Below are 17,883 nucleotides of genomic sequence, written 5' to 3' on the forward strand. Positions count from 1 at the left end.
TTCTGAATGAATTTTTCACACCTGCTGTCAGACTGGAAACTATTTCTATAAAATGCATCACCGGATTGTGTGCTTCTTCCTTTTACACCCCTCACAATGTCATGCAAATGAGCAGCAGCATGTTATTTAAATGGAGCCAGAGCTCCCAGGATCTTTAACATGTGGGACATTTTCTAGAGAGAGGAAACAAAATGGGCCTGAGCTTCCCAGGGATGACACAGAATTTGGATTTTCCTTTGAAGTACAGGAGGAGTGCTGGGGAGAGGGTGTATGAGGACCACGCAGGCCCGGAGTCCCACAGAGGACGGGGTGCGAAGGCCCGAGGCCCGGGGCTGGAGCTGCTCGGAGGTCAGGCCAAACCCGCTGCAGATTCTCCTCCCTCTGGGGGCAGGGAAGTCGTGTGGGGGGCAGGGGTCCCTCCTGGGGTGTCTCCCCCTCCTCTGACAGGCGGGCCAGCGTTGGTGCCGGAGCGTGTGGTTCCAGCGGGGGCGCCTCCCGGCCCGTAGTTCAACCTGCTGAGTCCTGCTCACTGTTCCTGTCTTGGTCCTCAGCGAAGTCAAAGCTGTTTTTCTTGCTTTAGACAGAAGCCAGTTCTACGGTGATAATGAGCTGCAAAACGGTTTACCTTCCCACCTTCTTTTTTTTTTTTTTTTGCGGTACGCGGGCCTCTCACTGTTGTAGCCTCTCCCGTTCTGGAGCACAGGCTCCGGACGGACGCGCAGGCTCAGCGGCCATGGCTCACAGGCCCAGCCGCTCCGCGGCATGTGGGATCTTTCTGGACCGGGGCACGAACCCGTGGCCCCTGCATCGGCAGGCGGACTCTCAACCACTGCGCCACCAGGGAAGCCCCAATCTTCCCACCTTCTGGCTAAATGAGACCATCAAAGGGGATTTCAGAAGGAACGGGCAGAAAAGGTGTGTGCGTGACCCCCGTGCCCCCAGCTCCCGAGGTGGCCCGTTTTTTTCCTCTGCCAGGAGCCTGGGGCCTGGTAGGCAGCCCTTCCAGCAGCTTCCACCCAAAGCAAGAAGCAGGACCTCGGAGGAGGTGGTGGGTGGTGACGGGCAGCGGTGGGACGCGCAGAAAAGACACGCTCCCTTGCTCTCCATCCAGGGATCAGTGGCCCAGGTCAGGGACCCCGAGGGCTGTCACGTGGAGGGCTCTTTTCAAACAGGGGAGGGGATGGGACACCCGTGTCAGTGCAGAATCGTGAGCTCCATCAGAGAAAAACAAGTCAGGACTTGGAAAGAAGCGAATGACATTCAAAAGGATCATCGTGAGGGAGGGAATGGGACTATTGCGACATCGGTGCCCTGGGGTAGAGGTCGGCAAGCACCTCAAAGTCAAACAGAAAAAGGCTTTTCTTCTATAGGGTTGGGGAAGGAGACACGGATGAGCAGAACCTTTGCAGGGAAATGACCCACAATGGCCAGGAAGAGGGTCCCCCTGTGCTCTGACGATTCCCCAGAGAAGCTGACAAGGGGACAGGTCCACGTTTCAGTGCTGCTCAGACTTGGGAACAAGCCACGTTCTGGGGTCTGTAGGAAGGAGACACCCCTGACTAACTCTTAGTCAAGACAAAGCAGAGGGTGGGCCGTGGGCAGCTTGCTCAACTCAGGAAGAGAAAGGAAGCTAAAGAGAAAGGAGGAGGGAACATGTCAGTCAACCTGGTCTTGCTTTTAATTGATATTTGCTATAAAACTTTGCTATAAATTTTTTTTGTAAAACTATTTCCTGGGACTTCCCTGGTGGTGCAGTGGTTAAGAGTCCACCTGCCAATGCAGGGGACACGGGTTCGAGCCCTGGTCCGGGAAGATCCCACATGTCACGGAGCAACTGAGCCCGTGAGCCACAGCTACTGAGCCTGCGCTCTAGAGCCCGCAAGCCACAACTATTGAGCCCGTGCACCACAGCTACTGAAGCTCGTGCGCCTAGAGCCCGTGCTCTGCAACGAGAAGCCACCGCAATGAGAAGCCCGTGCACCACAAGGAAGAGTAGCCCCCGCTTGCCGCAAGCAGAGAAAGCCCACACACAGTGACGAAGACCCGATGCAGCCACAAATAAATAAATGTATAAGAAAAACAATAAAAAATAAAAAAAACCTATTTCCTGAGACTTGAATCACAACAACACACTACATCATGGTGAACACTTTTATGATTCCAGAATTCTTTTTCTTTTATTTTTCTGTCATTTTTTTTTTTAAATCACTTGCACCCAAAAATGAGTTCTCCAAATGACTCATGAATTGCTTTTCCTTCCATGAACTGCTATACTTAATGACGGGGCACTTGTTAGATCTGTCACCTGCCATCTCATAAAGATCAAGTGCCCAGATTTTTAGCATCTCACGCTTTTCTTTTTTTTTTAAATTGAGAGATAATTGACATATAACATTATATTGGTTTCAAGTGTACAACATAATGATTGGATATTTCCATGTATTGTGAAATGAACAATAAGTCTAGTTAATATCCATCACCACACGTGGTGTTTTTGATCCCAAATGATACAATAGTAATACTTGTGTTTTTTTATCCCCCCAAAAGACTAGTGTTTATTGAGTAGCTACCCCACTCCAGGCACTGTCCTACCAGCGTCACATGAACTGAGGCTGCTGTCCTCCGTGACACTCTGAGGCTGCCCCGTCATGGTCTTTATTGTACGGAGGAGGCAATGAGGGGTGCAGAAGGTCAGTGCCTCCCTGTGGTGCACAGCTTTCGGGGTGAACACAGACAGGGGGCTCCAGAGGCTGCATCACTAACCACAAGGCTCACATGGCCCTTTCTAAATACTTCTAAATCTTTCCGGGCAGCCCACAAAGTGCCCTTGCTCCCAGAGGTAACTGACCAGGAGACGGAGTGAGTGTTTGATCATAAACTCATTGTCACACCTTGAAAGGCAACTCAGAGCCCTTCTTCTGGGAGATAACAGCACCCAGGTCCCTCCCTTCTCAGCAACTTTACCACCAGCTCCAGGGAGTCATATGATTATTTTATAACCTACAGGATATAGATGGTTAACCATCTGTATTTGGGCAAATAGGCGTTCCTTTTACATAGGAAGTGGTAATTCAGCGATTTGCTTTTGGTTAATTCTGGTCTCTCACTGCTTTTTTCTTAATGACCATTAGAAAGTGCATCTGGTTAAGAGAATCACACTGGTGCTGTGCGTTCCTGGGGTGTCATGAGGGGCGTGTAACCGAACTGGGCACTTTGGATCACGGCGTTTCTCAAGGTGAGCCCTGCTAAGCCCCCTCGACTCCTTTTAAAAGTGTATTTTCTTCTCTGATACCCACATCTAAGGAATATTAGACATGGAAGTGCTTTACTCTTAAGAATTCCAGAATGCTGGCATGTTGTCTGTGTTTACACTTAGTAAAACATTCTCACTTTCACACATACAGTGTCCTAATAGTTTTAGGAATAGTACTGTGTGTTCAGGAAGCTGGCTTTCCCTCTAAATGTACAGGACACTTCCTGTACATTCTAACACTTCCTTTCATTCTAATTGCCTCGAACTGGAGCTTGGGCGATGGTTCGGGCATTGCTTCATAGGGGAAAAGTCCAGGGGGCACCTGTCTGGAGAGCAATTCTTTATTTAAATAAGTACGTAAAGAGTTTGCAGAGCTAAAACGTGAGCTAAAATGATGTTTTGGCGGCCATGCAATAGGTGAATTATGCACTGAAAGATGACGAGATTGATTGGGAAGGAGCTTTTCAGGCAGTCATTTAAGAGAAATTGATGGGGTGGAAATTTTTATGAGACTCAGTGAAATACAGGAAAAGCTCTGATAATGGCTGTAAATGCCACAATGATTGTGGAGTGAGTGTCTCATGACCATAAAAGAATGCACAGTGGTCTTTAAAAGAGTCTGCCGTAGGTTCCATCCAGACCCTATGGAGTTGCAGAAAATAGCTATTGCAGAGATCAGTAAAGAAACAAATGCAAGGTCTGAATTAATTAATCAATAATTCTGGAAATGATTAGAGATATGAAATATAATTTCTGTAATGAAAAAGAAAATGTAAAAGTGAGCTTTTAAAGAAGCAAAGGGAACCAAGACAAAAAAAATACAAACCTATATACCAATCACTGGAAAAAACCTTCTGGCTTCTTTCTTAACCACTCTTATTCAAAAGCAGAAGGAAACCAGACTAGAGTTTCAGCTCCACCGATGTTCATCTAAAAAAGGATAAAACACCCATGGTTCAGATGAATTAAGAGAACCTACATTTATTGAATACTTACTTTTGTAGTATGTGAGATTCTGATACACATATCATTTTAAAATAAACTTATTATTTAAGACCTTGTGGGAAGTTTGTAGTCCTTCAGTAAGACCTGCTGGAGACAAGGTGAATTAGGTCTCTAATTCACAGCCTTAGAGGAACTGCAGTCTTCCCATCTGTAAATGGGTATAAGTCTACCTTAGAGGGTTTTTGTGAGGCTAAAAGGGATAATAGATGTAAAGCAGTGATCCCAACGCCCAGTGTGTAATTAGAACTTAATTTAAACCGTGCACACCCACTTTCCACACACTCAACAAACATACACACACATACACGCATACACCCGTATATAATATACATACATGTGACTGACTATATGTGTGTACACAACATATATACATGCACACACATCACACACACACATGCACACATGCATGCAATGCATAACATGACATACATACATATACCTATACACACAATGTGACACACATACATGCATTCACATTACATACACATGTGTATGCATGTGTATACATATACTCAACATATGTACACATACACATTTAGTTCTTGTTCCTTGTCTTGTGGGCCATCACTATTTATGAAAATAAACAGGTTTAAAATCTTCTGCTTTAACGTTAACAAACTGTTAAACTTGTTATTAAATTTGTTTAAATCAAAAATTTAACACAGTTTCCTTGCTGATAATATTTTGTTAAAATTATTCATGTTTTCCCCGTATTTAATTTGTTGGGTAGGTTCTGCCCTTGGCCAAATGCACAACAAGGTTGCAGTTGGGCTGTTACCCACCCCCTTCTGCTTTCTCAGCCACCTCTTCTCTGCTCTTGGGGATCTTACTTCCTTTTTGCTGCCACCCACTCCTGGTCCGGACAGAGAGCAGACCAGTAACTGACAGACAGACCCTGCAAGGCTGTCCTTGGTCAACTGATACCAGTGAGGACACTGGCTGCTAATGACCTAAACTGTTTTCTGCCTGTCCCTGGTCCTCTGCATGTGACCAGAGGGCTTCCAAAGCCCTCAAAGACCAGAGCAGAGGGGTGGCTCCTGTGAAGTGGAGGCCCGGGGGGCGGCCTCTGGCGGATTTGAGAGCAGCTGCGTAGGGAGAAGGGACACTGCCTGGAGTTTTTTTTTTTTAATATTTTTTTTGTTTTAATTAATTAATTTTATTTATTTACTTTTGGCGGCATTAGGTCTTCGTGTGCTGCGCGTGGGCTTTCTCTAGTTGCGGTGAGCGGGGGCTACTCTTCGTTGCGGTGAAGGGGCTTCTCATTGTGGTGGCTTCTCTTGTGGAGCATGGGATCCAAGCACGTGGGCTTCAGTAGCTGTGGCTCACGGGCTCCAGTAGTTGTGGCACAGAGGCTCAGTAGTTGTGGCTCGTGGGCTCTAGAGCGCGGGCTCAGTAGTTGTGGTGCACGGGCTTAGCTGCTCCATGGCATGTGGGATCTTCCTGGACCAGGGCTCGAACCCATGTCCCCTGCATTGGCAGGCGGAGTCTTAACCACTGTGCCACCAGGGAAGCCCCCTGCCTGGAGTTTCTTAAACTGCCTGGTGTGGGCTTTGACCCTTGCCTCCCGCTCGTGGGGCCTATTCTGATTTTTAGGACATGTATTATTGGAGATTCTTTTCATTTTTGAATGATGTAGTCAATTAGCTGTTAGTTTCTGAGATACCTTCTTTTGCATATTGTACCTAATGAAAATGGTACTAGGAAGCCACACTGTTTAATTGCAAAAAAAAAAAAGAAAAAGTAAATTAGCATTTAAAACACTATGTTAAAAATGTTCATCTAATTAAGTGGCATTAAGTTTTCCTTGAAGTAACACTTTTTTTTCCCTGGGTGGTAACAAAGTCTTTGAAGTGTGGCAGTTCAGAGGCAGAGGCTCTCCCCATGTGCAGACGTTGGATCCTGGGACATTAGCACTTTTACTTTTCACTTAAAAGAGTAAATATACTTGTGGTTTCAAATCTTAAATGCAAATGTCATATGAAGGTTCGACTTATCACTGTGTGTCTCTATAAATGGCAGAAAAGCCATTCAAAGATACATCTTTTAATAATAGATGATTTCTCAGTATGTCCACGATGAGAAAAGAATCCATCAGGAGTTAGTGCAAGGCCTGTGTACTTTTCCTTTCATGCAATTTCTGAGTGGTGGATACACTCCTAGTTGGAGGCCGGCGTGGAGACCAGCTTGCTGCCTAAAGATAGGGGATCTGCTCGCCTTAGTGATATCCCTCACCGGCTTGCCCTAGCAGGCAGTGCCAGCGTTGGACAGAGCCTGGAGCTGCTGGCCACCGGGCGGCATGTGGGCCTGGCATTTATACTTGTGTTGGAAGGAAGGAAGGAAGGAAGGGATAGCTCCTCTAGGTCAGCTTTTTCCAAAGTATTTTCCAAAGAACACCGACTCTAAAGTTCCTGTGTGTGAGCAAGTCAGGAAGATGTGGTGACTCAGCAAGGCTCTGAGGCATGGTAACAAACCGTGACATAAATATCCGAGAGGAGGATGCAGGTGGGAGCGCTGCCCAATCTTACTCCACCCCAGAGCAATCTTTCCCCTTCTCGTCCTCGCTCCCTCCCTCCCACTGTTCTTTGTACCCAGAGCATCTCCCGGAACTCACTTTTAAATGCTGATCTAAATTCCAATGATCTAAGTTGCTGAATGCTGGAATTCCCGGTGAAGCCACAGTTCTCACACACAAACGTGCATTAGAGTAACCTGGAGACAGTGTGAAAGGAGACGGTCCATGATCCCAGCGGACATGCACAGGACTCCAGAGCTTCCCTCACCCCCAACTTTACTGATGACTCAGAAGACACAGGCAAGCATAGGCACAGGGTGACATCGCTTTCCTGGAGGGGCCCCGAACCATCAGATACAGCTTACTGAACATGGGTTTTGGTTTCAGATCATTATGCAGTGTTATGAGCAGTACATGTGAAGACACTGCCCTCAGGGTTCTGCAGGTGTGACCTGCTCTCCGCACAGCTGGAGGCTGCCTCTTTCCCATGCCCCGCCCCCTCCCGTGGATCTGGCTCCAGCGGCTCCCATTCTCCACATCCAGGCACAAGGGTGTTGTCTGCCTCAAAGCTTCTCCGTCAGGGACTCCACAGGCAAGTGCACTTAGCATGGCTCCAAGGAGGCCGGTCAAGGTTAGTCCTGCCCCCGTGTCTGCAGCTGGAAGGCAGAGCTGCACCTGCTTCAACCCTTTCCTCACCAAAGAGCTCATCACCAGAGACTCTGATTCAGCAGGTCTGACCCACCTCACACCCACCTCGTGTTCTGTAAGGACTCACCACTGTGCCTGCCAGAGAGTTTGCCGTCCCCCAAGGCAGCTCGTGCCATTCTTACTAAACGGTTCAAGTGTTCTTTCTAACGTTCGGTCAAATCTGTGGATACCGTCTCCACGCACTGGGCACGTTCTTACCCTGTGCGGGGACGGGTAAGCCTAGACCCCCTTTCAAATGACAGCCTTGCGGGTAGCTGATGACCACATGCCTACCTGGCCCTCCCTCCTTTCAGGTGGAACATCTCCAGTTCTGACACATGGGGGTCTCTCTTCACCATCATAGCCACTTGGCTTCAATTGATTCCAGGTGGCCATTTTTTCCGTAGCTCAACTCAAAATTACTATGTAAGTCTGATCAGTGTAGACTTGATGAAACTATCACGTACCTCATTCTAAGCCTTGCAATAATTTGGCCTAAAAATAAAACATCAATTACTTTTAACAGGCTACATTTATTGAGCATTATTTTAGTTTTCTATTGCTTCCATAACAAATTACCACACATATAGTTAACTCTCAGTTCATTAGAGAAGGTACAAAATATCTATTTTTGAAATGTCTTAATATCACAATTTTCATAACAGAGAGTCCGCAGATTCTTCCTCCAAAAAGCTGACTATTGCTGCTCAAGATTTGAGGTAATTTACTTGAGGAAAAAAGAAAGGTTCTTTCCATGTTGTGGTGCCCCTGATGCCAATCTGTCACCAACACAATTTCCTCCAAACAACTCACATGATTTTTGTAATGAAAATGGTGGTCTGGGGCAGGGTGAATTACGTCCAGTGACTGCAAGTGCCTCGCGTACGTGTCAATCTGAGAGCAGTCTTTTTTGTGAACACTGATTCTCAACCACAATAGCATTATGTGTGTCATCATCCAGATTTCTATATTGTTTACACCCAACAGTTAGGTAACACTATCCCTGAAAGATGCAGAACTTACAAATTTGGGTTATTGTGATTTATTCTGCCATTCTAATCAGAAAAAAGAGTAAATCAAAGGAAATTAAAATAATGTCTCAGGAATAGACATAATTTAGACCAAACTTCTAAGGTCTCTGCTTGGAGTGCACCCCCCGGCAGCATGGCCCGAATATCTGGTTTCTTGTGGTGCCAGCTTAGACCCTCCTGCCGACATACATGACAAAGCCTTTCCTGACCCTGGCCTTCTCCTTACCAGAGGGAACCGCTTGTTTTTCTGTACACCCCACTATTATTGCTGTACACCCCACTGTATTGCACAGTTTAATAATGATTTGTTTACCTGACAGTTTCTTGAAGCTGGAGCTTATGTTCAATGCATCTTTCATCCTCTGTGTCTCTCCTCAGTAGATACTCATAAACGTTGGTTGAACTGAATTCAATTTGAATTCAGAAAACATTATCTACCACAGTGTGGTTAAACAATATCTCCCCTAAGTGGGGTTCCAGCTGGGCCGAGCATGCTGGGTCATCCCTTACCGCATTTTTTTTATTAGTTTCTGCTTTATAACAAAGTGAATCATTTATACATATACATCTGTTCCCACATCCCTTCCCTCTTGGGCTGCCATTCCCACAGTTGCCAACCCCACCTCCGTATGGTATGAAGGTCTGACACCCCAGCACCCCACAGCCGCGTCTCACCAGCACCCTTGTTGCCTCCCCAGGTCTGGACTCCGTCTGGCCTCGGTCCCTGCACAGCTCCCCAGCAGCGTGGTCTCCACGGCAGCCCTGTGTCCCCGCTTCCGTGGCACCCCCCCTGCCCTGCTCCCAGCCCCCTTCCCATGCACCTGGAGCCCACCCCTCCCTCGGTCTGTACCTTGTCCTCCTTCTGGAGTCCTTGAAAGTCTCTCTTCCCACACACCTTCCACAACCTGCTCAGTCCCAAGTGAGGACAAGTCCCCCGCATCAGCTCATTTGTGTGAAGCTGTGTGCACGTTATTTTTATTAGATTTTTGAGGCATAATTTATAACAATAAATGTCACCAATTTGAAGTACACCCTTCAGTGGGTTTTGATAACAGTCACCATCCTGACGGGGAGCATCTCCAGCACCACAAAAAGTCCCCGAGCCTGGTCCCGCCGGTCTCTTCTTCCTATCCCTCACCCACGGCAATCACTGACTTGGTTTCTGCCACTATTGTTTTGCCTTTTCTAGAATTTCATATAAATGGAATAATGCAGTACATGGGTCTTATATGTTTGAATTCTTTACCCAGAAAAATGCTTTCGTAATTCACTTGTGTGGAGCGGGCATCAGTAGCCACTTTTCATCTTCTGACTGTGTCCTAGTGTGTGGGTAGGGTGCAATTTACACATCTGTTCCCCAGCTGATGGGCACTGGGGTTCTTTCCAGTTTGGGGCTGTTAAGAATAAACCTTTGAGTACAAGTCTTTCATTTTCATTCTCCTGGGTGAACACGCAGGGGTCACTTGTGGTTCACGTGGTAAGTGTGTGTTTAACTTATGAGAGACTTTGACTTGTTTTCTCAGAGCGGGTCTCTGTGTTGCATCCCCACCACTTTGGTGAGAATGCGAGGTTCCACATCTTCTTCCACAGTCTTGTTTGCCTTTTTGATTTTAGCCAGTCTGGTGAGCATGAAACGACTTCTTATTGCAGTTTTAATTTGCATTTTCCTAATAATTAATGACATGGAGTGCCTTTTCTTGTGCTTATAAATACATCTATGTATTTTCTATGTATTTTCTTTGGTGAATCGACTTAAAATTTTTGCCTGATTCTACTTGAGTTGTTTGTCTTCTTGACATTGAGTTGTAAGGGTTCTTCGAATATGCTGGCTACAATGATCACATATAAATTTACAATTGTTTCCCCATTCAATGGTCTTTTTCATTTTCTGAAGCCTTTCGGAGGGCAGAAGTTTTAAATTCTGATCAGTTACAATTTATCAATTTTATAACAGTTCATGCGTTGAGCAATTTATACAAGAAATCTCTTTCATTCCCAAGGGTGTGAAGATTTTCTCCTATGTTTTCTTCTAGATGTTTTATGGTTTTAGCTCTCACATACAGATCTATAACCTATTCTGAATTATTTTTTTGCCTACGGTATGATATAAGAGGTGTGGATCAACTTTTATACATGAGTATCCAGTTTTTCTGGCACCATTTACTGAAAAGACTGTTTTTTCCACTGAATTACCTTGGTAGTTTAGTTAAAAATCTGTATTTATTCTGTTCTATTGATTTATGAATCTATCCTCTTGCCAATACCACACTGTCATAATTGCTGTAGCTTATAGTAAGTCTTGAAATCAGGTATTGTGAGTCCTACAATTTTGTTCTCTTTTTCAAAGTTGTTTTGGCTATTCTAAATCCCTTGAATTTCTTAATAAACTTTAGATTTACCTTGTCAATTTCTACAAAAACCCTTGCCACAATTTTGATTTGGGTTTTGTTGTATCTGTAGATCAGTTTGGAGAGAACTGATATTTTAACAATATTGAATTGTTTAATCTACATATGACATATCTTTCCATTAATTTAGATTATTTAATTTCTCTCAGCAATGTTTTGTAGTTTTCAGGATATGTATACATTTTGGTGGATGTATTCATAAGTATTTCATTTCATGTTTTCTGATGCTATTATGATTTTTTTTCAGTTTCAATTTCCAAATGTTGCTGAGGCATAGAATTACAATTGATCATCATCGGTGCCCAGTCTGATGTTAATCCTAATCAGTGTATTATTATTATTATTATTTTTTGCTGCACTGTGAGGTATGTGGGATCTTAGTTCCCCAAGCAGGGATCGAACCCATGCCCCCTGCAGTGGAAGTGTGGATCCTTAACCACTGGACTGCCAGGGAAGTCCCCCAATCAATGTATTTTCATTTTACATATTGTGTATTTCATCTATAGAATCTTTCTTTAGGTCTTTTTATATCTTTCATGACATTCCTCATCATGTTTATGCCTTCCTCTACCTTCTTGATCATATGGAGTATATTTACAGTAGCTGTTGGAGCATCTTTTTCTGCTAATTCTAACATCTCTGTCATTTTTCTCTTTCTTTGTGTAGATCATGGGTCACACTTTTCTGTTATTTTAAATATCTGTGCTTTAGTCAGTTTGAGCTACTATAACAAATTACCACAAATTGTTATTTGTTGCTGAAACAACAAACATTTTATTTCTCACATTCTAGGGGTTGGGGAATCCAAGATCAAGGCCCCAGAGGATCCAGGTCTGATGAAAGCTTGCTTCCTGGTCTGCGGTCTTCTCACTGTGTCCCCACAGGTGCAGAGCAGAGAGAGGAAGCAAGCCCTGTCGTGTCTCTTCTTGTAAGGGCACGAATCCCATTATGGGGGGAGGCCCCATCTCTCCCTGCCATCACACTGGGGGTTCAGCTCCAGCATACAAATTTTGGGGAGCTGCACACATTCAATCTACTGTGGTCTGGAAATTTTTGTTCGGGTGCTTGACATTATGAATTTTACATGTTGAAGGCTGAATTTTTTTTATTTCTTTAAGTAATTTTGGGCTTTATTCTGGAATGTAGTTGTATTATTGGAATCAGATGGATCATTTGAGACTTCCTCTCAGGCTTTGCTCTGGATGGCAGGTCCAGAGCAGCATTTAGGTCGGATTATTTTAACCCCATTACTCCTAAGATGGCACCCTTCTGAGGATGCTCCCCGGGCCCTGGGATGCGGAAGGTCATGGTTGCCACTGATGCCGAAACCCCGCCTCTCTTTACTGGTGCCGAGTAGAAACGCGGAGACAGAGTTTTGGGTGAAGTAGAAAAGAGTGCTTTTATTGCTTTGCCAGGCAAAGGGGGCCACAGCAGGCTAGTGCCCTCAAGATGTGCCCTCCCTTGAGAGTAGGAAAGGCTCTATAGTCTAGGGGTAGGAAATTGGGCAGCAGACAAGGGTGCAAGCGGCACATTCTTCTTGACTTCAGGAAAGTTTCAGACCCATCAAAGCTGGCGTCAGGTGGTCCCAGGATGGGCTCTGGTGGTCCTTGAGGCTATCGTGCCATGACCTTCTTTCTGGAATGAAGAAGGCTCACAAAGGGAGGGGTTGTTAGGGAGTGTTTTCTCCAAGAAGTAAACACCAGGTGCATAGTTCAATTCTAACCAGAAAACAATCATTTTCAAACGGCAGTTAAGCAAGAAGAAAAAGAAAAAAAAAAATCTGCGGGAGAGAGTGGCCGGATGGGCTAAAAGAATAAATTTTAACATGAGGGAGGCTATCAACTAATTTCTGTTGCAACAGCGATCTGGCCATGGGAGAGCTATTTCCAGCCTGGGAGAGCACTGCGAACCCCACTGCCCGTCCTTTCTGGTGGTTCTTCCCCAAGTCATGTGTCGCTTCCTCTTAAGGACACCACTCTGCTGGTCTCCTCATTTTTCTGTGTGTAGGGCCTCCTTTCTCAGCCGCCCGGCCCCCCTGAATTCTGGTCCCAGTCTCCTCAACTCAGCAAGAGGGCCATTCTCTGGGTTACCCCCCTGCTCTGCCCTTGGGAACTGCTCCCCTTGAGAGCTGGGGGCTTCGCAGAGCTCAGACCATTGCCCACCTCACTGGTCTCCTGTCGGGGACCATAGTCCTGTGATGTCTGTAAACTGTGATTTAATGCATTTTATAGGCTTTTCTTGTTGTTTAATGCGGTAAGGTGCATTTGGTCTCTGTTAATCCATCATGACTGGAAGCACAAGTCTTGAGTTTTGATTGATACGTTTAATCTGATAATCTGATCGACGTGTCTACTTCCTCAATATGCTTTTGCAGCACAGAAGCTCTGTATTATGCGTCTTTGGCATGCTCTGAAATGCCCATTAGAACTCTACACTTGCAGGCAATTGCAAAAATGCAGAGGGGAGCCCAGCCTCCCTGCAGTCCTGTGTCCAGAGCAGGGACCGGAGCGGCAGCGAAGACTCAGTCTCCAGGCATCAGGGAAGGAGTGGGTTCAGGCCACCTGATCTGTGATTGGGAAGCAACAGCGGGAGAATCAAATGATACAAGAAGTATGTTCAGAAAATCCTTCAGGGTGACCTCTGTGATCTACCGAATCCTTCCCCCAGATGTCAGTGTTGGCTCTGGAGGTGGGGACTGACTTGGCGCAGGTGGATGGGTTATGGGACACATTTCTCCTTCCTGTCTGAGCTCTGAGGCCCGCATTTCTGTTGTTCCTCCGTCTTCTTGACCTTGCTAGGCCGCATGGCAAAGGGGGAGCTAAAGAAGGAGAGTGAATGTGCATTTCACAGAAGTATCAGGATTCCAGGACAGGGATTTTGTTGGAGGTGGGGCTGGATAATAAAGCAGGATGATGAACAACACCAAGTAAAGGAGGAGTGAGTGTGGGAGGAGCAAAGACTCCTTCTTCCTGTTTGTTTCAAATGATAGATTTCAGAGTCCTGCGTGCTGAGACTCCAGCTCCATCCATTCTTAGTCTCCTGGTGAATTTCTTGAGCCTGGACCCCGTGTCACACCTCTTGGCATTCCCAGCATGTCACGTGCTCCATCAAGGTTGTTTGGTAGTAGTCAGGCTGACCCGGCCAGGCTGGTCACACGGTTTCACAAACATGCAGTGCTCAGTATTCCTTTTCAGCCAGAGTGGTCTCCTGCAGGTGACCTGTTCTCCAAGGACCCAGAGTGGGCCTGTCTACAGAGCCTTCCCTAACCATGCCAACCTGAACCTTCCTTCCCAAACTCTGGTTTCTGAGGATTATGATGTGTTTGCCCCAGCAGATTAGTGGTTGTTAGCTAGACTGTCCATTGGACATATCTGTGGCTTTTAAGGATTATATATATAAAACCATAAATATATACCCAGCCTTTAATATTATATATAATATTTTCAGGCTAGGACTATAAATTAAAAGTATCCTAGCAACACCTACACTTCTATAGGTTTTGTTCAGTGGAATCTTGTGAATGTAATTAATTTGAATTTTGCAGAAGATTTTTCTGCAGATCAAATCTGTGGTTTTGCTGATATCACCCTTTTTTATGCTCTAGATCAGGGATCGGCAAATCACAGCCCATGGCACCATGTCTGGTCTGCTCACTCATTTGTGTAGTTGTCTGTAGCTGCTTTCACACTGCACCTGCAGATTTGAGTAGTTGTGTCAGAGACTACAGGACCTGAAGATCCTAAAATATTTACCATCTGGCCTTTTACAGAAAGGGGTTGCTAGCACCAGCTCTAAATGAATATTTCTGTGTAAAATAGTATGCTGTGCACTCTTTGTGTTGAAATGGGAAGACATCTATTTCCTTAATTCTCTGGCTCTCTGAGAATACTTAACTAATGCATTTTGCTTTCTTTCCTCCTTAGATTCACTTCTCTCCTATTCTCTCCGCTGTGAGCCAGAGGAGTTGAAAGTCCGTTCCCCTTCTAGACCAGGCCCAGACTTTCTGCCCAGATCAAGCACCACCATGAGAATGGTGAGTATCTTTTTAATTTTGGTTGGGAGTATAATTTCGGTCAGTCGTGCTCCTTGAAAATTACACTACTGCTGACTCTATCTTTGTTCACTTTCCAGGAACCCATGAATTCCACGAACATCTACGATGCAAATGAGGATTATTTTGGGTTGGCTAATAGTTCAGATTATTCACTCGATGTTGACAGCTTTCTCTGTTCCTTGCAGGAGGTCAGAAAGTTCTCTGGGCTATTTGTGCCCCTTGCTTACTCCTTGATATGTGTCTTTGGCCTCCTGGGCAATATTTTGGTGGTGGTCACCTTTGCTTTTTATAAGAAAGCCAAGTCTATGACAGACGTTTATCTCTTGAACATGGCCGTCGCAGACATCCTCTTTGTCCTCACCCTCCCGTTCTGGGCCGTCAACCATGCTACTGGCGAGTGGATTTTCAGCAACGTCATGTGCAAACTGACCCGCGGCATCTACGCCATCAACTTCAACTGTGGGATGCTGCTCCTGACCTGTATCAGCCTGGACCGCTACATCGCCATCGTGCAGGCCACCAAGTCCTTCCGGCTCCGGTCCAGGACCTTGGCTCACCACAGGATGATCTGTTTGGTCGTGTGGGTCGTGTCGATCCTCATCTCCAGCTGGACCTTCATGTTCAACCAGAAATACAAGCTACAAGGCAGCGACGTCTGCGAGCCCAGGTACCACACTGTCTCCGAGCCAATCCGGTGGAAGCTGCTGATGCTGGGACTGCAGCTCCTCTTTGGCTTCTTCATCCCGCTGGTGTTTATGATATTTTGCTACATGTTTATTGTCAAGACCTTAATTCAAGCGCAGAATTCTAAGAGGCACAGAGCCATCCGCGTGATCATAGCCGTGGTCCTCGTCTTTCTGGCTTGCCAGATTCCACATAACATGGTGCTTCTCGTGACCGCCGTCAACCTGGGCAGGACGGACCGCTCGTGCAGCAGCGAGAGGCTGCTGGGCTACGCCAGGAACGTCACCGAGGTCCTGGCTTTCCTGCACTGCTGCCTCAACCCCGTGCTCTATGCCTTTGTCGGTCAGAAGTTTCGAAGCTACTTTCTGAAGATCATGAAGGACCTGTGGTGTGTGAGAAGGAGGCAGAAGTCGCTGGGCTTCTCGTGCTCCCGGCTGCAGTCGGACAACTTCACCTCCCGGCAGAACAGCGAGACGGCGGACAATGACAACCCGTCCTCCTTCACCATGTGACGCCCCCCAGGCTCGGCGCGGACGGGCGGACAGACAGGACAAAAATGCACGGGGCATGTGGACATGAAGCAAAAGCGAGCGGGGTCTTTCCTGCAAGGTCAGGGCTGCACGTGCTCGGGCTGCTTGCAGGCACTGACGGGCAGCATCCCCCAAACTCACTCGATGGGGATGCTCTGTGCCCCTGTCCCTGACGGCTGGCATTCTGCAAAACAGGCTTCGGGAAGTGCTGAATGAAAATGAATTGCTGACAAATGTGAACACTTTCAGGAACATTTACTAAGCAGCCCTAGACCACAGTTTCTTCTGGTCATCACAAAACATCCCATGGCTTAAAAAACCAAAATGGAAAAAACAAATGAAAGCCCTCATGTAACTCACTTCAGGCAGAAGGTTAAACATTTTTCCATTGCGATGGTTACTGTTGGTAATCATAATAGCAAAATGGGCTGACTTGAGCTTTATCTCATTTCCCTGTGAAAAAGTATGAGCTTTTTCTCATTTCTCAAGCATGAGCTCATAAAAAAGCAGAAGAAAAACAAGCTCAGAGACAGAAGAGGTGGCTGCATAAGTACTAGTGACACTTGTCATGGTGGATAAGGCAGTTGAGGTTGTAACAGGCCGTCAGGAAGCGTAAGTTGGCTTAATTTCCCTCTGTGATTGGAAATTTTCCTCTAAAAATCCATTAGACTGCATGCATTTAGCATACAGAAGGGGCTTAATAATTATTTGTTTAACAAAACACAATAAAATTGGGGCTTATAGTGCAGTTTAAAGAGTTAGTCGTTTAAATTTTTTTTTTTTTTAATAAATAGGGTACTTTTAAAAAAGGAACCAGGAAACTTTACTGAGACGATAATGAGAGAACTTTTGTTCATTTCCATCGTGGAGTTGAAGAAAGATGTGTGGAGGGGACTCTGGTAGTGACGAGCTTCAAATTAGCTTCTCAGAGACCTTGGATCGCGTTGGCTTCTGCTGCAGTAAAGTGGTTTTACCAAAAGTCTGAGCTTAACTATGGAATCAGTTTTTAACAAATCTCTTTGACTGTGTCAAAAGTTCATAGAACTCAAGTTTTGAAAGTGCTTTGTAAATATATGAACCTAAGTGGAAAAGCATCAACACATCTTACAAAAACACAAACATGGGAATTCCCTGGCAGTCCAGTGGTTAGGACTCCGTGCTTTCACTGCTGAGAGCCCAGGTTCGATCCCTGGTCAGGGAACTAAGATCCCACAAGGCTTGAGGCATGACCAAACAAAACAAAACAAAACAAAAAAACAAAAAAACCCACAAATGCGTATTAGAAAAGTCCTGACATGAGCTGCAAAGATACTGATGTGTTTTTAATGTGTTATCTGAAACTTTCTCTTGTTCTTACAAGCTTCAGCTACATCTCTACATGAAATTCAACATGATCTCTTAAGATCTAAAGCCTGTATTTTTAAAACATGGCTTTGGCTTTGCAAAATAAAACTGTTCTGTGGGTGAAGTAGGAATTGTCTTCCAGTCTCAGAGCTCTGACTGGGAGACCCTGGTGTGCAGGGGTCCCACGTCCTTCAAATCTGTCAGCGTGTGACTTCAGAAATCAAAGCAGAGGAGGCATGACTCCTCCTCTGCCTCTTTCGGTTTGACCAGCGCACTGATGAGATCTGTGAAAGTGTGTTTCAAAACCGGCACAGAAACATCATGCTGACTCGGCGAAGCTGGAATCAAGGTCTTCTGCATCTCAGTCTCCAGAGG

The 17,883-nt window shown here is 45.7% G+C and overlaps 1 protein-coding gene across 1 annotated transcript; it reads left to right on the top strand.

The window, feature by feature from the left end:
- Nucleotides 1-270: 270 nt before the first annotated feature.
- Nucleotides 271-16,146, top strand: CCR6 (C-C motif chemokine receptor 6; the record flags this gene model as incomplete). The annotated part of the gene is made up of 4 exons (XM_079716752.1): nt 271-348; nt 448-502; nt 14,820-14,929; nt 15,028-16,146. The coding sequence occupies 4 exons, from the start codon at nt 271-273 to the stop codon at nt 16,144-16,146; spliced, it is 1,362 nt and encodes a 453-aa protein (XP_079572878.1).
- Between the last annotated feature and the right edge of the window lie 1,737 nt (nt 16,147-17,883).

This window comes from Hyperoodon ampullatus (assembly GCF_949752795.1).
Source record: "Hyperoodon ampullatus genome assembly, chromosome: 12".
NCBI classification, from domain to species: domain Eukaryota; kingdom Metazoa; phylum Chordata; class Mammalia; order Artiodactyla; family Ziphiidae; genus Hyperoodon; species Hyperoodon ampullatus.